Source organism: Peromyscus eremicus, chromosome 5, assembly GCF_949786415.1.
Source record: "Peromyscus eremicus chromosome 5, PerEre_H2_v1, whole genome shotgun sequence".
Taxonomy (NCBI): Eukaryota; Metazoa; Chordata; class Mammalia; order Rodentia; family Cricetidae; genus Peromyscus; species Peromyscus eremicus.
Window position 1 is genome coordinate 100676955 of NC_081420.1, and position 22272 is coordinate 100699226.

General features: G+C 46.2%; 1 protein-coding gene across 1 annotated transcript in view; it reads right to left on the reverse strand.

The window, feature by feature from the left end:
* The window catches only part of Wwp2 (WW domain containing E3 ubiquitin protein ligase 2), a 110292-nt gene that overhangs the window by 64030 nt on the left and 23990 nt on the right, over positions 1–22272 (reverse strand). Inside the window, exons 2-3 of the mRNA XM_059264043.1 lie at positions 14760–14897; positions 11695–11791 (exon numbers count right to left, since the gene is read on the reverse strand). Coding sequence (XP_059120026.1) covers positions 11695–11791; positions 14760–14897 — 235 coding nt within the window. The remainder of the gene's footprint in view (positions 1–11694; positions 11792–14759; positions 14898–22272) is intronic.

The window sequence follows — 22272 nt, forward strand, 5'->3', positions numbered from 1 at the left end:
CCCAATGAGCACCCGAAAATTTGGACAACTGTGTATGAGACCTGGCTGTTCTTCAAGGGTTAGAATACTATTTTCTGGTAGAATCAGAGTACAGGTCTTCACACATTCCTGCCTGAACCAAGCCTTGGTTTCATGGCAACTCTTCTCTGAGTCTAGGGGCAGCCTTAAAAGGCTTAAAAGGGCAGCTGCAGGGGCCTGAAAAGAATAGTTCATGAGCAAAGTTCAGTATGGAAATACCAAGCACAGGGAGAAAGGCCCAGATGAAACAAGAGGAATAGGTAGGCTGCGAGATCCCCACCCGTGTGAAAGGGAGTCAAAGACTGGAAATGGGCCGGGGAGCTATAAAAACAGTCCCCTCCACCCATGCTCCCGAGCCATGTCCTCACACCTCAGAGTCGGGGCGCAAAGGAATGTAAACCAGTAGGCAAGACCCACCCTGACGTCCTGGCAAGTGAAGCCCAGGAACACAAGGCTCTTTCAGCTCAGCAAAGACTGAGTGAGCTGCTGCTACGTGCAGCGAGGCACTGTCCCGGCTCGGCCAGGGACACAGACGAATGAGGTGTACACTGCCCTGACGTGGCACTCAGCCTGGAGACCCACTCCACTCTCCTGCATACCTCCTCCTGCAAGAAAACCAACAAAATATGGAAGAAGGAGGAATTCCTTGGACTCGATAGTTCATTATTCTCCAAGAATAAAGAAAACTATGATGATTTAACTGAAAATAAAACTTGGGGATGGGGAGGGTTAGGACTGTAACTCAGTGGAAGTGTGTTTATGCACACTCAATCAAGGCTCCAGTCTGAGCTCAGGACCCAAACAAACAAACAAAAAGTTTTAAAGACAAAAATAGCAAAGACCTTGAATGGGCCAGTGAGATGGCTCAGGAGGTACAGGCATCTGCTGCCATGCCCAAGGGCCTGAGTTCAATCCCTGGAACCCATATCGGTGGAAGGAGAGAACTGACTCCAGCAAGCTGTCTGACCTCCACACCCACACCATGTACACACACACATACACATAACACTATATACTTACATACATGCACACACACATGTATACACACATATACTATACATAAATATGAAAAATCATTTTAAAAGATAGTCTACTTTGGGTCTTCATTAATTTCTCTTTTTCCCTCTGTTATTAACATATGTCTCCTTCAAAGGCCATTTGTAAGCACACAAAGTAGATTCAACGCACAGAAATGCTACAAGTCATCAAAAAGCCAAACAGAGCTGGGCGGTGGTGGCGCACGCCTTCAATTCCAGCACTTGGGAGGCAGAAGCAGGAGGATCTCAGTGAGTTTGAGACTAGCCTGGCCTACAAAGCGAATTCCAGGACAGCCAGGACTGTTTCACAGAGAAGAAAAACCCTGTATGGGGGGTGGGGGTGGGGGAGCCAACCAGAAAATAATGCATACAGGGAGTGCACAGGGCACTCCTTGCCTCTTCACACTGCCAGACTCAGAATGTGACATCCAGTTATCAAGTGATGAGTGAGTCAAAAACACCTTCGACTCACCGAGATTCCTTTTAGTTTATTTTGGGGGCTTCTTTTGAGAAAGTTCTCTTTTCTTTTTTGAAATGGATTCTCACTATGAGAGCCAGACTGTTTGGGCCCCTAAAGGCTAGGATTACGGGGGCACTCCCTCACACTCCTGAACTCTGGGCTAAACATTCAGGGAAACCAAACAGGCAGAACAGACAGAAATTATGAGGCATGAGGATGGAAACAAGTCCAAAAATACCAAAAATCACATGAAATATAAACAGACCAACAGACTACAAAGTTACAAACGATCACACTGGTTCCTTTTGTTTTAAAATCAGTTAAAGGCTTTTACAAGAAAGTACACCTAAAGTATAAAGTCTCTTTGAAAAGGCTGACCTTAATTGGATGGGGGCAAAGGTCAAGCAGGGTCTGTGAGATAGCTCTACAGGTAAAGAGGCTTGCTGCCTTACCCAAGGACCTCAGTTTGATCCCTGGAGCCTACATGGTAGAACAAGAAACCAAGCATGGGGGGGGGGGGGGGGGCACAGATGACACAATAAATTGGTTGGTTTAAAAAAAATTGTTGGTTTAAAAAAAAATCAACATTTTTTTAAAAATAAGAAAACAATGCCAAGTGGATCAAAATACAGCTGGAGGTAGGCAGCTTCACTAATGTTAAACTAAAGAATTTCTTAGACAAGTTTTAAAATTAGGAGCAGGAGAAATTGCTCAGCATCAAGAACACTGTAGATCTTGGTTCAGCTCCCAGCATGCAAATCAAGTAGCACACACTACCTGTAAACCCAGTTTCAGGAGATCCAAGGCTCTGGTCTCCATAGGCGTCTGCACACTGTGGCACCCATGAACTCATGCAGGCACACACATACCATAAATAAAAATATAATTTTAGGAGATTTTTTTAAATTAAGGTACAATTTATATTTTATTTATTTGTTTGTTTGTTTGTTTAGGTTTTTTTCAAGACAGGGTTTCTCTGTATAGTTTTGGTGCCTGTCCTGAATCTCACTCTGTAGACCAGGCTGGCCTCGAACTCAGAGATCCACCTGGCTCTGCCTCCCGAGTGCTGGGATTAAAGGCGTGCGCCACCATCACCCAGCCAATTTATCTTTTTTACAGGTATCATTTGATGACTTGTAACTAATGTGACATGACCACCACCACATCCAGACATGGAACATTTCCACTGCCCCCAAATTTCTTTCCCCTGGGTCCCTACCCACTGCTGACTAGATTTATCTCTGTCATGTGGCCTTTTCTCAAGTGATATGCAAGTGGAATCATAGAAAATGAAACTTTCTGGGTCTAGTTTGTTATGTTTAACATAATACTGGTTTTTTTGTTTGTTTGTTTTTCTTGGGGGGGGCAGGGCTTTCGAGACAGGGTTTCTCTGTGTAGTTTTGGTTCTGTCCTGGATCTTGCTCTATAGACCAGGCTGGCCTCGAACTCACAGAGATCCACCTGGCCCTACCTCCCAAGTGCTGGGATTAAAGGCGTGCGCCATAACCGCCCAGCTATAATACTGTTTTTTTTTTTAATGAGTTTTTACCAAGGTGTCATCTTCTTTTTTAAAAAAATGTGTATGGATGTTTGTGATGTAAGCATGTCTGTACCACAGGTGTGCCTGGTATCTGTGGAGGCCAGAAAAGTATCACATCCCCTGGAACTGGAGTTGCCTCCTCAAATCTTTGCTGAAAGGTTACCATGATTCCTCTCTTGAACGGCCAATATATTACTGTCCTCCACTTTTATGAAATACATTGATAAGCTTTTTGCATAAATCAAACTTTTGAGAAGAGGCAATACAACAAGTCTTGCTAGGTACTCACAATGGCCTTACCCTCCCAAGCACTGAGATTATAGGTATTCACAATGGCCTTACCCTCCCAAGCACTGAGATTATAGGTACTCACAATGGCCTTACCCTCCCAAGCACTGAGATTATAGGTACTCACAATGGCCTTACCCTCCCAAGCACTGAGATTATAGGTATTCACAATGGCCTTACCCTCCCAAGCACTGAGATTATAGGTATTCACAATGGCCTTACCCTCCCAAGCACTGAGATTATAGGTACTCACAATGGCCTTACCCTCCCAAGCACTGAGATTATAGGTACTCACAATGGCCTTACCCTCCCAAGCACTGAGATTATAGGTATTCACAATGGCCTTACCCTCCCAAGCACTGAGATTATAGGCATATGCCACCATGGTGTTTAAAATAATCAAGTTCAATGAAATTAGAAAAAGAAAAAGGAACGCTCTGAGATTCCCACCACTGAATCTGAGGTACAGAGTGTTTAGGGAAAGGACTAAGTCCTGGTAGTACGAAGTAGGCAGCACGAGGAGGTTTGCCAGAGGGAGGCAAATTAATAAATAAACAGAAAGTAACGATGGGAGGCACAAAGAATACTAAGACCAGTGTCTTTGCTAGATTTCTATAAGGGTATATAACTTCATGAAACTATAAAGCGATATAAATTCCAGGTTTTAGTTCTATAGCTACCTTTATCTATTACAAAATGGGGAGGGGGGGCTCAAATATAGAACTGTTTTAGCATTTGAAAGGAGTCACTCTACTTAGGCTATTAAGTTGGGCATCACAAAGATAGTCACTCAGCCAAACCCTGAATTACCACCTCCATTAACCTTGGTCCTTTCCGGGAGCTCTGCAGCTCCAGCAGCACCCTGGAGGGGTCTGACCTCAGCACAGCACAGCAGTCACGGCCCTGGTGCCGGCCCAGGCCTCTCTCACCATCCATGTCTGCTCCGAGCAGCTGCTGTCAACCCTGCTCTCACCTTTCCACACACACCAAGCTGCCCAAGTTTTAACTAAAGAGCCATTCCTCCAAGACCCATGCTCTTTTCATTGGCTTCTCTCTAGAACTCCCCTTTTAGCCACACATTTCTAGGTCTGAGAAGTCCTAGAATATCAGTCCTGCATTCTAAACTGTGGTCACCTTTATCTTGGCCCGTTCGTTGTCCATGCCTAAGAACACAGTGTCTGGGGCCAGAAAGGTGGCTCAGCAGTTAAGAACACTGCCTGCTCTTCCAAAGGACCTGGCTTGCAAAGCACCCAATGGCAGCTCACAACTGTCTATAACTTCAGACATTTGTGCAGGCAAAACACCAATGCACACAAAATAAAAATTAAAATAATAATAATAATAATAATAATAATAATAATAATAATAATAAATGAAAATTTAAAAAAAAGAATACAGTGTTTGAGTCTGTGTCTCTGAAGTTTGGCTTCCATTCTTCTCCCTCCTTTTAGAAAGATGACGTTTCCCACAGCCAGGCAGCATGACTTCAGGGAGCCTGCCCAGCACCAAAGCCAACACTGCAGGGGATGTGACACACACCCTCTCTCTGAGGTTCCTTTTCTCTGAGGATGACACCACAGTTTAAGAGCCCGAGAGTCCCCTCTATCCCCCTCGTCCTCCAGTCTCCTCCATGATTAGACCTCCTAGGTAGCTTGAAGTAGTTTTTCTGTCTCTATTCTCCACTGCTCAAGCCCCAGTCCTCATTCAATTCCTTAAAAAAAAAAATCCTCTGCTTTTTGGGGCTAGGAGGCTGTGGCTGTGGCAGCTATGTGCCAGAGACGGACGAGAACTGTGGCCCACACAGACTCTAGACAGGAAGCTAGCAGCTGAAATGGTGACATCCACTGGTCTGGACTAGGTTTAGTTTTTAGTCAGGGTTGCATGTCTTCATATGGAGGCTTGCCTGGCTCTAGACTGTGGAGGCTGAAAACTATTAAGAGTCAGCAGGGCGGTGGTAGCTCGCACCTTTAATCCCAGCACTCAGGAGGATCTTGAGTTCCAGGCCAGCCTGGTCTACAGAGCAAGTTCCAGGACAGCCAGGGCTACACAGAGAAACCCTGTCTAGAAAAACAAAAACAAACAAAACAAAACAAAAAAAACCCTAAATCATAAAACAAAACAAGCAAAAAAAAAAAAAGGGTAAAATGTAAATTTCTACAAGGAGGAGAAATCCTCTCAATTGGTTTCTGATTTTAGTCTTAAATGTACTGTACCAGGCATTCCCATGTAGCCCCCCTTCCCAGAAAGCTCTGGTATAATATGGCTGCACTGATGAGAAGCCGATACCAACTGCAGCTCTGTTCATAGTTAATAAACTCAGGACTAACTAAAGCACACTTCAGTTAGCCCACAGATAGATAAAACGTGCTGGATCCAGACGATGGAGTACCACTCAGTATCAACAGAATTAACTGTATTCCAAGTCTAGGACACCAAACTGAAAGCAGCTCCACCGTGAGCAGAACTCTAGAAAAGGAAAAACATGACGACAACTAGGGAGCAGAGCCAGGGTCAGAGAGAGCAGGGAGACCAGAGGCTCCTGTACACGAGCCCAGACCGGTGGCTAGACACCCCGAATTTGTCAAAACCACAGAGTGAACACCACCCAGCCAGAGGCCTAGCATAAACAATGGCCTCTGAGTGACAATGTGTCACCTGGGCTCCTCTCTACAAAAGGCTTTGACAAAACCAAACCAGACCAAAGCAGCTGGCGGCTGGACTGAGGCCCAGGTACATGTCAGCATGACGAAAGAAAGGACTGCCGTCCCAGTGAGCCAGGCTCTCTCACTTTCCCTGCTTTGTCGTACAGAACACTCTACTTGTAGATCGCCCCACCCCATTTCACTGGGTCAGCAAACGCCTTCAAAGTCTCTTTACACGCTCCACTCACGCCTGTGCACACACCAGCACTCTGGGTGTGCAGGTGTGTTCACCAGCACTTGGGCGTGTGCACACTATGGGTACTCGTGATCATTGCCTAGGGTCCTGCTGCAGAGTCCTTAGTATCAGATACTGTGCCTTTCCACCTTTCCGTCGCCATGACTACTGTGAGCTTGGCTTTCAGTGGGTTCACTGCAGAGAGCAGGCTTCCTAACTCTTAGATCTACTCAACTGGCTGGGACACACCACCTCTCCCTTGGCTCCTATCCTACAGAGGAAATGCCAATAGCTAGCTATGAAATAAACAGATACAAGTAAGTAAATGTACAATAATGTCCCTTTTATTAATAGGTAATCAGTACACCAATATGCATATTTAGATGGTACTAATCTCCATAATTACTTTGGAAAATGCCCCAGACAGACGCTGTTCACAGTCTCAACTGCTCAGAAGACAGCCTGCACACTCCCTGGAAGCAGGACTGTGTCTGTTGCCACTGAATGATGAAATGGGTTTACATGTGTTCCTTTCTCCTCCCAACAACACTAACGAGACTGTAGACACATTTTAGGGGAAGCAGAAAGGTGCTAACCTCCATTTCAGGCTGGCAGGGCAACATCTCCAGGTCAGCTTTGGTCAGTGCCATGGAAGAAGGACGGCAGTAGCCAGCAATGACTGGCAGGATGCCCAGTGCCCGAAGGCTCAGCTCCCAGAGTCCCTCTCTCCTGTCAGCCTTGCTTCCCTAGTCTCCCCTGGCCCTCCCAGGGCTTCCCAGCAGACTCACCCGCCTAAGTTTATTTGTCTTTCTGTTCTGGGATCCGCTGTCTGCAGACACAGCCCATGAGCTAGTCAGAGCTCACCAGAGACTCTGGGCTGTAAAGGCTTCCCAGAATACAGCTCTTTTCAATCTGGGTGTGTGTGGGGGGGGGGGGGGGAGGCTACTAATGCCAAGGCAAGGGAGCTAATAAATCTAAGAGGTTTTCGTCATAGCAGGACAAAAAAGAAGTGTCACAGAGGGGGACAGAAAACCATTACAAGGAGGTCCTAAAACGGTCACAGTAAGAACGTCACTGGGAGGAACATGTTCAAATGCAGATCTGAACTAATGTTAGCTGGAAGGAGCTGGGCAAACTCAAGGCCTTCAGCTCTCCATCCCTCACACACGCATGTGCCATATGGAGTGCTGGGAGTATAGCTGGATGCTAGAATGATCGCCTGACATGCTCAAGGCTCTAGGTTTAGCTCCCAGTATCAGAAAACATTCACATTCACTATTTCAAAACAACCAGATATACACATAACAAAGGACAACAAACTGAGCCCACATATCCAGCTTCTTAACCAAGACCCCTTGTAAAGACCTATTAATGAAAAGCTCCACCAAGCCTGGTAACACAGGCCTGTAATCCCAACTATTTGGGAGGCTGAGGCAGGAGGATCACAAGTTCAAGGTCAGTCCCAGCTACAAGAGTGAGTTGAAGGTCAACCTAGATAACTTCGTGAGACTCTATCTCAAATAAAATAAATTAAAATTTAAAAAGATGGCAGGGAGGGGGGGTACATCTAGATCAATAGCAGAGCACCTGCCTAGAATACATAAACCATTCAGTCCCTAACACTGGAGGGGAAAAACAGCAACTTTATGAAGCTAGAAGTAAATAAAGACACACTTTCTTTTTTTGTTTCATTTCCTCGTCTATGAAACCTTCACAGACCTTCCAGCAGAAGCCGGTATTCATGTCAGAGGGCCCCACAAGGCTGGGCCAGGAAAGAAAGGGCCCCACGCAGACAGTACTGTTGGCTGGATTTCCTCTGCCATCACTCACCTCACACAACAGAGAGGAACAAAGAAAAGAGAGGATCACAGGTGAGAATCCAGACAACCCTGGCTTTCCAGCTTCAGCCTGGAATTTCACAACCATTTCTAGCCCACAGGAAAGCCCATGGAAGGCTGCCAGTTCCAGTACAGACCCTTCCATTGGGTTCCTCTTCCCTCCATACACATCCCATTGGGTCTCCTTAGCTCCTAGGATCATGTGGCATGTCCTGAATGTCTAGACAAAGGACGAACCCCCAGCCCACAATGCTCAGCCTTGCACCTGCCATTACTGGTCCCCTCTCTTGCATGCATCTGTCTGCTCCATGAAACTCTCTCCCACCACTAAGATGAAACTCACTATAAAGACCCTGCATGGGACCCTGAACGAGGGTGCACAGCACCAGGGACATGGGAGTCCTTCCCAACCTGAGTCAACAAGTGTCCAGAGCCGGCCTCAGTCCAGCACAGAAACAGAACCTGAGGGATCCTTACATGTTCTCTGTGCCCTCAAGCACTCGCTCTCCTCAGACCTTCATCATTACCCAGCTCCTCAAGGACAATGCTGCACAGTAGACAATGCACATCAATGGAAACAAGTCTGGGGACAGTTCACACCTGTTTCTACCCTAATCAAATATGGAACAGACAATATGGAATAGACTGTGACCAGCCCTCTCAGGCCACCAAGATTAAGTAGGCCCTGATGTTACCTGGAGGGGGCAGGCTTTCACCTGGACTCTGAGCCCCCACTGAACTCTGAGGTCTGAGATTGTAAGACTAAGGTGGTGCTGGCCTTTTGTCCTAGTAGGAGGCAGAGGCAGGCAGATCTCTGAGTTCAAGGCCACCCTGGTCTACAGAATGAGTTCCAGGACAGCCAGGGCTGCACAGAGAAACTCTGTCAAGGGTGGGGGGTGGGGTGGGGGGGTTGGGAGCTGGATTTCCTAAGAGGCTAGCATGGAGCATCCCCTTAGAAATACTTGCTAACCTGTTACACAGGAAACCAGCCTGAATATATGTAAGTAGCTGTTACAGAACTTTTGGGAATCTGAAGTCTGTCTTCAAGAACATACAATAATTCAACCCCAGTAGCCCTGCTGCTCAGTTTCCTTAGGGTGGCAGGTGGTACTTTTTATTCAGTTATTGTATTGTGAAATATACCCATAAACCTAGGAAAATGTACAACACATCGTCAGTTTTCAAGAAAAAGAGGAACATTCAGGAATGACCACACAGGCTAAGAAACAGCATGATGTTAGGCATACTTTCTTTGCGCCTTTCTTATTCCTGTGTCCTCGGGCCAAAATCAACCATTCTCTTGAATTCAAGATTATTTTTCCCATCCATTTTATTTTACTTGTTTTTATTGAAGCACAGTCTCCCTATATTGCTCAGGCTGGCCTCAAATTTCTGGCTCCAGTAATCTGTCTCAGCCTTCCAAGTGGCTGGGACTACAAGTATATACCTTTGAACCTTGCTTTTCTCACCAAGTTTTTATACTTTTACCTATGAATGTATCCATTAAAAAGGTATTTGTCAAGGTTGGTGAGATGGCTCAGCGAGTTAAGGCACTTGTTACCAAGCCTGGTGACATGAGTTGGATCCCCAGAACCCATATGGTGGAAGAGAACTGACTCTGGCAAATTAGCCTCTGACCTCCACGTGAAAACTGTGGCATTCTAGCCGGGCGGTGGTGGCGCACACCTTTAATCCCAGCACTCGGGAGGCAGAGACAGGCGGATCTCTGAGTTCGAGGCCAGCCTGGTCTACAGAGCGAGTTCCAGAATAGCCAAGGCTACACAGGGAAACCCTGTTTTGAAAAACAAAAAGCCAAACAAATAAATGGAAAGGCATTGTTAATCCAGATGTGGTGAACATATGTGTACATTTTCTGCACTTGGGAGGTAAAAGGCAGGAGGATCAGGAGCTCAAGGCCAACCTGTGATATATGAGTTCCTGTCAGAAAGGAAAGAAGGAAGGAAGGGAGGGAGGGAGGGAGGGAGGGAGGGACGGAGGGAGGGAGGGGAGAGAAAAGAGATTACAGAATCTAATCTAACCTCTTCTCTTTTTTAAATGTGTATATGTTCATGTGTGCAGGTGCACATGTGCAGGTACATATGTGTGAAGGCCAGAGAATAACTTCCGGAATGCTTTCTACCTCCTTTAAAACAGGGTCTTCCACTGGCCTGAAGCTCCCCAGGTAGGCTAGGCTGGCTGGTCAGAGACCTTGCTGCAGCTCGTCCTCACTACTGCCACCACTACTGAGATTACAAGTAACGCCACGCCCAGAACTTCATGAGGGTGCTGGAACTGAACTAGAGTCCCCATGTTTGCAAGGCTCATGCCTGAGTCATCCTTTGAGCCTCAAGTTAAGTGGTATCAGTGTGTTTGACCCAAAGCCTCCAAGTCCAGCTAAAAGAAAAAGCAAGGAAGTAGTTACTAAGCACTAAAGAAAAGAAACCAGTTTCGGAAGGAGAAATGCTGAGGCGTCCCTCCTCGAGCTAGTCACCACTGAAGAGATTCTGTTCCCTCCAGTTCTGGATCATTCTTTTGTTGATACAATACTTGCCAAACACATTACAGGTCTTAATCCTGTAAGGCCTAACTATACATTACATCTCACAAGCCAACTAGCACAACAAGTCACAGAAAATGTGACTGGTCTTCAACTGAGGTGACACTTTAGACAAACCAGGAGAAATGAGAACAGAGAAGCAACATCTCAGCATCTAGAGAAACCAGGGTCTCAAAGGCAAAGGTCCAAACATCCACTCTCTCTTGCCAACAACAAGTTCTGGTCACCTGAACCTCACAAAGCCACAAACAAACCAATTAAGAAGCTGACCTCTGCCCTCAAGGGGATCTGTCAGATGCTGTGGACACTGGCTGGAACACAATTCTATTTCCCAAAAGCATTATTCTGTACCCTCTGGGATTTGCATGGGAAGATTTCTAACAGCAATTTTCCCACTGTAAGAAGATAATATTCACAAACTACATTCGTATGATTTCTTCTGAAAATGTCTGGGGATTTTGTACATTGCAATAAACACTAAACACCTCCTCCTCCTCCTCCTCCTCCTCCTCCTCCTCCTCCTCCTCCTCCACCACCACCATCATCTATCCAATACATTTAAAACTATTCTCTTGCGTAGGAATTCAGTTGCCATGGAAATGAGTTTAGAGCTCAAATTCAGGTATAAGAAGGAATAGTAAGCAGAATCACATCATCCATAATAAGCATAACAAGTGTAAATGAGCTCAGACCCTCAGCATAGGTTTTAACCAACATGAGAATGAGAGAACCATCAGCCACCCCCCAAAAGAGAAATGCAGTCAGAAAGCTTACATCCAAAGAACCAAGTTCTCCACGCATTAGGACCACCACAGCCCCTGATGGGTAAGAGAAGGTCAAGGTCTATTCAACAGGTCTTCTCTTACCCGAATGCCAACCTGGTCAGCCCCAATCTTTGTCAGTGTACTGCTGACTCTCCTAAGAATGCGGAGCACTGTACTCTCCCAAGAACTCCTTAGCAGACCGAATCAGGGATTAGAAAATTTCAAGTTCCTAAATGTGTGGCTCCTCGCCACTGCCAGTGTGTTTTCCATAGCTTCAAGCACCTTCCCAGGGCCATCACCAACAGGGGTACTTACCGAGATCTGCCACCAAAGCAGTTTGTACTGGGGGGCTGGTGCCGAGTCTCTGGAGCTACAGCAGTCCCACTGGATTCTCTCGAAGGTGGCTGTGAGCCTGGATCAATCACAAGAAAAGACAGAAATGTTGAGAAATTCAGCCCTTGTTGGAGAGCTAGCCACCAGGCAGAGAACTGGTCTGGATTTGAGGAGTTACCCACCATGATGGAACAGGGACATCCTGGCAGCTGTAGGCACCTTACAAACTACTCCTTGTGGAGGAGAGACAATCAGTGAGATCACACAGATGGAACTCAAACCTAGAAAGCAATGTCTCTTCTCCAATATACTCAAGAACATCCCAGACACTAACAGGTAGCCTGCCTTATCCACCAGATGAACTCCCACCTCTCAAAGGCAGGACCAAGTAAGCGCACAAAATGGGGGCATTTTCCACAATGCAAACAGAGCTTGCAAAGCCAAAAGAGATCATGTCACTCTTCACCTAAAAGGTTTTCCAATGACTAGTTGAGGCTCAGACAGTATATCACAGTAAGCGAGATTGGGTGACAATGAGTTCAAGGCCAGCCTGAGCAATACATTAAGATTTTATCCCAAAAACAAACAAACAAACAAACAGAAAATCATGCATATATAGAACAGTTGAGATGGTTCAGTGGTTAAGAACAATTGTTGCTCCCAGAGGACAAGAGTTTGATTCCTAGCACCCACATCAAATGGCTCACAACCATCTGTGATTCAAGCTCCTTCTGAACCCTGGGGGCACCTACACACACGTGGCATACACACATATATTCCACAAAAAATGAAAATCAGTCTTTAAAAGTATGCATATATATGCGACATAAAGGTAGAAGTGAAAGGCTGGGAACAAAGGAACTAACTAGAAAACGGTGAGGAGCAGGTGAAGGAGCATGGGGGTAGAGTGTGCAAAAAGAACATTATACATGCTCATGAAAATGGCCTTATGTAACCAATACTCTGTATGAGTGAAGAAAACAAAAAAATAGCGCGCACCAGAGAGATAGCTCTGCCAGAACTATGGCGCTTGTCACCACACCTGACAACCTGGGTTCAATGCCCAGATCCCTCAGACAGAGTCAGTTCCCACAAGTTGTCCTGGGACCTCCACACATTTGTCCCACACGATAAATTTTCTTAGTGTAATAACAAAATGTTTTAAAAAGGAGGCCAGCTGAGGTAGCACTAGTCTTTAATCCGATGGGTCTCTGTGAGTTTGAGGCCAGTCTGGTCTACATAGTGAGTCCTAGGTCAGCTAGAGCTACATAGTGAGACCCTGTCTAAAAAAACCAAACAAGCAAACGAAACCAGCAGAAGCCAGGCATGGTGAGGCACACCTTTGAGAAGCAGAGGCAGGTGGATCTCTATGAATTCAAGGCTGACATGGTCCACACAGGGAGTTCCAGGACAACCAAGGTCACACAGTGACACCTGAAGACAGAGGAGGGAAAACAACATCCTTGAGCAGCCTTCTGTTTCTCAGGGTAAAGTTCACCATCCTGACCATGGGCTCTGAGGTGGCGTACTCGGAGTTAGACCTACCTCTCCTTCCTTACCTTGCTGCTCCCCAGAATTCAGCCACCCCAACCACTCTGTTTTCATCACAGACCCACCCGCTCCTTTCTCCCACTGTCTGAAATCATAGTCCAGGTCTCAACTTTCTGAGAACACCTCCCTCGTTTCGATGAGGTCCCCTCAGATTACAGGAATCTCAGACCATCCTGCCCTCTGTCAGAGGTCCTGTCATGGTGACACTTAGGTGGTTATTTCTGTACTTACTCACTGGATGTCTCCCTCTCCCTCCCCCACTGCCAGTAGGTTAGAAACTTCAAGGAGTCATGAGTTTTGCCCACTGTCATGTGGGCCAGCACCTGGATTAAGACCTAGTACATACCAGATATTCAATTACATACAACTGAATGAATCAATGAGAGATGGATGCTCGCCCATGTTAAAGCACACAAAACAATAACAGACCCAAAAACAAATAAACAAAAAAGAGACACACCAAAAATACCTTAAGCAAAGCTCAGCCCAGTGCAAGGCTGTATTATTTTGTTTTGTCTTTTAGTGTGTGGGGGGGGGGGGATTTATTTATTTGTTAATGTATTTATTCTGCCTGCATGTATGTCTGGGTACCATGTGTGCCTGATGTGGTAGAGGTCAGAAGAAGGTATCAGACTCCATGGAACTGGAGTTATGGATGATTGCGAGGTGCCATGTGGGTGCTGGGAACCAAACCCAGGTCCTCAGCAGGAGCAGCCAGTGCTCCCCACTGTGAAGCCATCCCTCCAGGCCCAGAGCAGACTCTTCTCAGCAGCTAAGTTCTTCCCAACCACTGAGATGCGACCCTGCCTTTGAACTGGGAGTTCACACTTCACCCGTCGGTACAGAAAGTGTGCTTAATCTGAGAAGTTCCATCTTACATCACACCTAACAAAACATTTAATGAGAAAGAGGAGAGGGAAACAACCCACTTCAGACCTTAGACTCCATGAAATCACTTCCTGCTAGATCCAGAGGTGACTAATTCAAACTAGATCAAACGGAACCAACTACCAACAGGCCACACACTCAGGTCAGAGCAAGGACACTGACTATCCCCTGCTTAAGCTGCCCGGGTCAGAGCAGAGGACACTGACTATCCCCTGCTTAAGCTGCCCATTTTGCTAGTCTGTGTCTCCACAAGGCTACACAGTTCCTCCCCAGCCAACGCCATCTTATAGGAACACACTCAAGCTCCCCGGAGACTTAACTAGAATCACATTTGTTAAAGAGGTTTTATTTCCATGGCCCATATGGGATGAAAAGATGCTTTTCTCTGCCAGACAATCCAAACAATCACACACAGAGATGTGACATTTATTCTGGTCCTTGAAAACTCGTCATGTTTCGATCTGGGAAACTAAGAAGAGGCAGAGTTAGCTCTAAGTCGGAGCTGGCTAAATAGTACTCCAACCAAGACGGCTAGCAGAGAACAGTCTCAGCATCTCTGTCTACCCACCCCTATGCTGGCACAGCCTGGGGAGCAGGGCGGCACTCACCGTCTGTCACAGCACTGCCATTAGGCACGCTTCCCAGATCAACAGTTGGCCCATCCAGGAAAATTGTCAGCTCTCCTCCGGAGACAACACTGCCTTTGTTCTCCGTCTGCAGGTTCAGGGTCAGTTGCGTGTTCTCCACTGTGTGATACAAAATGCAACATGGACAGACTAAGTCAAATACACAGTCAGGACTCTGCCCGTTAGAGGCCTCCACTCCACCTCCTCTGGCTTCCCTGCAGTGCTTTCCCGTCCTTTCCAGTGTGTCCTGTGGCATGAGAAGCAGAGGGGGTGGAATGTGCTGGATGGTAATGAATTCATGTTGGGCAGGTGGGAAACCCATACTGTTTCTCAAGACACTATATCCCACATTAGCTGCGACATCTTTACATTGCTGATTTATGTGTGCTTGCTTACGAGCTAGTACACAGAGAGCAAGGCTACTGGTGGGCACATAAAAAACTGGGGGCACGCTGCACCCCTGCTACGCATAGGAAGGACAAAACAAGAAACACCCCTGCACACACCCCAGCCCACCTGCCCTGAGTCAGGGTACACTCAACAGCTTCCAATCAGGCAGGTATCTAGCCACAATGAACACTTTACTTCTCTTCAGTTTGGTCCAGTTGGAAGCTGGAACCTCCATCTCCAGGTCGTTCAACAGTTACAAAGTGAGAACCAGCAGGCAAATGTCCAGGGGTTTGGGAAGGAATCGCCTCATGCTAGATTTTCCCTCCTCACCTGCCCTGCACCCAACCAGCACTTCATTTCATGTGTTCTTGTGGTTACATTATTATAGGCTATCATTCCTGTCCCTAGAGCAGTGGTCCTCAACCTTCCTAATGCTGTGACCCTTTAATACAGTTCCTCAGGTTGTGGTGACCCCAACCATAAAATTATTTCATTGCTACTTCATAACTGTAATTTTGCTACTGTTACAAACTGTAATGTAAATATCTGTATTTTCCAATGGTCTTAGGTGACCCCTATGAAAGAATTGTTCACCCCCAAAGGAACTGAGGCCCACAGGTTGAGAACCACTGCTCTAGATCAAGGTAGTCTATGGATAGAGTTTTCATAAGCACTGAAGTAAATCTGAATATTTTCGGGGGATCATTCCTCTCCCCAATGGGCAGAAAAATGAAAGCTAGCTTCTAACCTAAGATAGACCCAGCCCCTTTAAGAACTTAACAGAGCTGGGCGGTGGTGGTGCATGCCTTTAATCCCAGCACTCGGGAGGCAGAGGCAGGCGGATCTCTGTGAGTTTTGAGGCCAGCCTGGTCTACAGAGTGAGATCCAGGACAGGCACCAAAACTACACAGAGAAACCCTGTCTCGAAAAACCAAAAAAAAAAAAAAAAAAAATTCTTAACAGGTCTGGAGAGAAGGTTCAGCAGTTAAGAGCAGGCACAACTCGTACACAGAATGGAGTTCCATTCTTCTCACTCACATTTTAGCTCCAGCTCCAGGGGATCTGACACCCCCTCCTGGCCTCCATGGGCAACCTATACCCACACAGACACAAACATACGCACATAATTTAAAGGAAAAAACAAACAAATCATAACAGTAGAAAAAGTATACTTACGAAGTAGCAACAAAATAATTTTATGGTTGGGGGGTCCATGTCGAGAGGTAAAATGTACAGCATTCCTTAGTCTACCTAGCATGAACTTTCTTACAGTCACTAGCCTTTCCTCTGGGACTTTTTAGGTTGCAGCTGCAAACTCTACAAAACCTTCCAAGCTATATGACCGTCACAGGGGAATGCAGGGCTTACAGATGACCGGGAGCCACCATGGCCAGCTCCGTAAGAACACACTTGGGAGGTGTGTGACAGACTGAGAGAGCACCTGCGCAGATCCCAAGTGGCTTCCGGGAGAACAGACCGCAATTTCGGGAAGAAAGTCCTAACAGCTTCCGTTTACCTTCAGATAATTCAGACAAAAACTGCACACAGGGGTTGGGGACAGCTCAGCAGACAAGAGCATGTTCCGCACAAGCATGAGGACCTGAGCTGGGTCCCAGCACCACACAAAAGATGAAAATTAAAAATCCAGATATGTGGGCTGGAGAGATGGCTGTGTAGTTAAGAGCACTTGTTGCTCTTGCAGAGGACGTGGGCTCAATTCTCAGCACTCTCATGGCACCTCACGACCATCTGTAACCCCGATTCCAGTGGTTCCAACACCTCTTCTGGCCTCCAAGAGCACTGGGCACTCACATGGTACACATCCAGGCAAAAGACCCATGCACATAAAATTTAAAAATAATAACAACAACAGTTTAAAAAAAAAACTTTTAGAGCCACATGAGGCTGCACTCCTGTCAGCCCAGCACTGCTAGGGGTGGTGACTGGAGTTTGTCGGCAGCTAGCCTCGCTCCAGACTCAGTAAAACTCTGTCTCAAAGGAGTAAGGTAGAGAGTGATGGATCAGAACATCTGACATACTCCTCTGGCTTCCACTTACACACACACACACACACACACACACACACACCACACCACACCACACATGCACGCTCCACATACAGAGAAGAGAAAGCAGATGTGGTGAAATGTCACGTGAGGATCAAGGTGAAAGCCATTGGGTGTTTATTCCATCATCCTTTTAATTCTGTACATTTGTGAATTTCATAATAAACAGTTGGAAAAGTTTTTTTTTAATTGGCAAAGCTATTAAAAAAATTAAACCACTGAGAACAGTACACCCTATTATTTTTTTTAAAAAAAATAAAAACTGAGCCGGGGAGCCTTACAATGTATAATGGGACTAAAGAAACCATTAGCTAACTGAGTGACAGACTGGAGCATACATCGAGGCTGAAAGGCCCAAGTGTGGCTGGGAAACATACCCTGGAATCTTAGTCATAAACAGGAGCCTGCTCCGCCTCACCTCGGGCCCTCTGGTCTCCTTACAGGCACACTCACGACTCTACAAAGGCCCTTTCTCTTCCAGCAACTCTTTCTACTACTCTGGGAGGCACTGCCTAAAATCAAGAAACCTAGCCGGGACTAGCTCACTCTGTAACACCAGCACTTAGCAGGCTGAGGCAGGAGGACTGACTTGAGTTCAAGGCCAGCCTGGTCTACACAGTGAGTTGCAGGTGAGCCTGGGCTACAGTTTAAGACTTTCTCTACAAAAATAAATGAATAAATAAAAATAAAAAAGGGGGAGCTGGAGAGATGGCTCGGTGTTAGTTAAGAGCATGCTTTACTCTTGTAAAGGACCTGAATTCCAGTCCCATCACCCACATGGCAGCTCACAGCTGTCTGTGACTCTAGTTTCAAGGGACACAACACCCTCTTCTGGCCTCCTTCAGCACCAAGCATGTACATGTACAAACATGCAGGCCAAACATTCATATATGTACAATAAAAATTCCAAAAAGGAAAAAAATCAGGAAACCTCTGCATGGCTGGTGAGGTGGCTCAGTGGGTAAAGGCACTTGTCACCAAGCCTGGTGACCTGAGTTCGATCTCAGGACCCATACAGCAGAAAAAAGAACGGACTCCTAAAAGTTGTCCTTTAACTTCTACAATTGAGCCACGGCAATGTGCCTATATTCACTTACACACACACACACACACACACACACACACACACATACACTCACGCACACACACTCACATGCACGTGCACACACATAATTAAAAATAAAAAAGAAGCCGGGCGGTGGTGGCGCACGCCTTTAATCCCAGCACTCGGGAGGCAGAGGCAGGCGGATCTCTATGAGTTCGAAGCCATCCTGGTCTCCAAAGCAAGTTCCAGGAAAGGCGCAAATCTACACAGAGAAACAACCCTGTCTCGAAAAACCAAAAAAAAAAAAAATAAAAAAAAAAAATAAAAAAAAAAATAAAAAAGAAACTAACCTACAGGAATTGGGCTTACCACTCAGTGACAGAGACGTGCTTAGCATCCATGAGGCCTGGGTTCAATCCTTAGCAGGAAAGGGAAGAGCAACAAAAGGAGGGAGGGGAGAAAGGGAAGAGAAAGGAAAAGGACCCCCCCCCCAAGTGGGTGAACAGGGAAGTTTTTGTAACCAGACTGACATCAGCGAGGCCCACTGCCCTTGGCCTCACAGGTCCTGCTCTGTCTGGATCCCACAGTCCACATGGTACACTCTACACCAGCTGTTCTGCACACATGGTGATTCATGGGAACAAGAGAGTCTGCAATAGCTGTGAGGGAGCAGAAAATAAGCAAGGTTTTCTTTTTCTTTTTTCATTTTCATGTGTGCATCCTTGGTGTGCTTGTGAATGTGGTGTGCATACATATATGCATGTTTTGCACATGTATGTTCATGTATGTTGTGGCCTGAGGTTGATACTGGTGATTGACTTTGTGTAGTCTTCTACCTATTCATGGAGGCAAGGTCTCTCAATCAAACCCAGAGCTTGCCAATCACTAGGCCCACTAAGCAGTTTGCTCTAGAATCCCCTTGTCTCTGCCTTTGGTAGCTGGAGTTACAGGTGAGCTGCCACAATCACCTAGCATTTACAGAGGATGTGAGAGCCAATCTCAGGACTTACACTTGAAAACCAAGTGCTTTAACCCCAAGCTGTCTGTCTCCCCAGGCCAGAAAAGCAAAGTTTTAAAAACCTAACTGCATACTTCTGTTAAAGGAACACGGTAGTTCACACCTATAATTCCAGCACTCGGGAGCTAGAGACAGAAGGATCAGGAGTTCAAGACCAGTCTTAGCTACATAATAAGTTCAAGGCCAGCCTGGGCTACATGAGAACCTCTTTGAAATAAACAAAGAAAGAGGGTGGTAGCTAGCTGTACATGGTACACACACCTTTAATCTCAGCATCTGGGAGGCAGAGGATCTCTGAGTTTGAGAACAGCCTGGTCTATAAAGTAAGTTCCAAACCAGTCAGGCCCTGTTTCATACAAACAAACAAAACAATAAAAAGGACAGTGGCAAATACAGCTTTAAAAAAAGAACAAGAAAGGATGGAGGGAACTGGGAGAAGCTTTTGGGTGAAGAGTCTCCCTGCAAAGGGGAGAGGTGAATAATTGAGAGGATGGTGTTGAGAGTCATGCAGTGATCTAACAGAAGACCAGTCAAGGGAGAGGAAAAAGCGGGCCGGTCACCAGGTGGAGCACACCTGGCTTGTCTGCAGAAGGGCAGGAACATGGGTGGCTAGAGCAGGCGAGAGCACAGGCAACTGGAGCCCATGAATAATGCCTCAGAGCCGTGCAAGGCCCTTGGCATTTACCCTGCATACGATAGGGCCCCAGCGGAGGGTTGTGTGCAAGGGATGTGACCGCATCCTACTCAACAGTCCTGAAATAAGACGAAGCCAGCCTGGAAGTGGCTGCAGTGACACAGGTGGGACAATTCACTGTCTCCCAAGAATGCAGCAATGTCTAAGAAGACTTGACCTGGTACTTCTCTCTGGTACTTCATTGGAAAGACCCAGGAGAGCATATCCACAAGGCTGCAGTCTCCAGGAATCCAAGTTCTAGAGAAAAGGCAGGGACTGCAGTCAGGGGCTAATTGAGAACATGGGTTAGAAGTCAGATTCGATTAGGGCAAAATGGAGCATATAATAATAAAAATATCACTCTGGCAAGAGACATCAGTTCTACCAAAAAAGCCAAAGGCGTCAGCTCAAGGCAGCTTCAGCAAATGTACTTGTCACATATGACCATACTCTTCCATCTGAAGTCCCAACCAGTCACCAAAATCTTGTGACCTACTTCATATAAGTGGGCAGACAGTAACAGGATGTATGGCTTCTAGAATCTGAGGGAAAGCTAGGATACAGCAAGAGAACCTTCTACTACCCAGCAAGGCAAGGAGACAACCAGAGAGCCATCCCTCCTAAAGGGCAATGCACAACAGCCACACCAAGAACAAAGATGCCAGCCTGGGGCGGGCTGATGTGCTCACTCATAAGTTTGCCAAAGCTGGGACGGATGGACACACGTCAGGGACACAGCAGCCAAATCCAGAAGATGGGAAACTGGTCAAGATAAACGGCCTTGTTTACTCAGCAACAAAGTAAAAAGGGTAAAAAAGAGAGTCTTGGGATAAAGAGGCTTAGCAGACATGGTACTCCTTTCCAGATTCTGATTCAAGTAAGTCAAATGCAGAAGACAAACTTGTCAGCTGGGTGTAGTGGTGTGCATCTGTAATCCCAGCACCTGGAAGGCAGCAGCAGGAAGATGCTGAGCTTGAGACCAACCTGGGCTAGGAGCAAGACCTAATCTTAAAAACAAATGGTGGTGGCACACACCTTTGATCCTAGCACTCAGGAGGCAGAGCCACGCAGATCTCTGTGAGTTCGAGGCCAGCCTGGTCTACAGAGCGAGATCCAGGAAAGGCGCAAAGCTACAGAGAAACCTTGTCTCAAAAAAACAAAAAAACAAACAAACAAACAAAAAAGAAACAGCCAAGTGTGTTGGCACATGGAAGGCACCAGCAGAAGGATCAAGTGCACCCTCAGGTACATAACAGGTTGGGGGCCAGCTTGGGCCTCCTTAGACACTGTTTCAAAATGATAAAACTCAGCCGGGTGGTGGTGGCGCATGCTTTTAGTCCCAGCACTTGGGAGGCAGAGCCAGGCAGATCAATGTGAGTTCGAGGCTAGCCTGGTCTACAGAGTGAGTTCCAGGGAAGGCACAAAGCTACACAGAGAAACCCTGTCTCAAAAAAACCAAATAAATAAATAAATAAAACTCTATTAAGGCAACTGGAGAAATTAAAAAAAAAAAAAAAAACTGCCTGGGTAGTTGACGGGATGGAATGAAGTGATTATCATTAAGGGGTTTTTAGCTATAAAATAGGCACCAAGAACTACAGTGTTTTCAGGGCTGGAAAGCAAGCCAGAGCCTGTATCCAGTACCCTGCCACTCAGCTTCAAAACAGCCTGAGATCACTATTGCTAAGAGTCCCTATCTTCAAAACAGGCATGGTGGTACAACAACTATAAACCCAGCACTTGGGGGGCTGGAGAGATGGCTCAGAGGTTAAGAGCATTGGTTGTTCTTCCAGAGGTCCTGAGTTCAATTCCCAGCAACCACATGGTGGCTCACAACCATCTGTAATGAGATCTGGTGCCCTCTTCTGGCCTGCAGGCAGAACACTCACTGTATACATAGTAAATAAATAAATCTTAAAAAAAAAAACAAAAAACAAACAAAAAACACAGCACTTGGAAAGAAGAGGCAGGAGGATGAAAAATTCAAGGTCATCCTTGTGTACACAGAAAGTTTGGGACCAGCCTGGGAGACTCTGCTGTAAAAAACAAAATCAAAAACTAAATGACTAAATAAGTCATTGTCTTTTACAGTTACTTACAAAGCATCACAGATGAGGACTGTCTATGCTTTACATTAAACTAGCAAGAGGGGAGGTTAGCAGAGACAGAAACAATCATGTGCACACCTGATGCCCTCTTCTGACCTCCTCAGGCACCAAGCACACACAATTACATGCACTGAAAATACACCTAAAAAGTATTTATTCTTAATTATGTGTTGGGGGCATACACACGTAAGAATG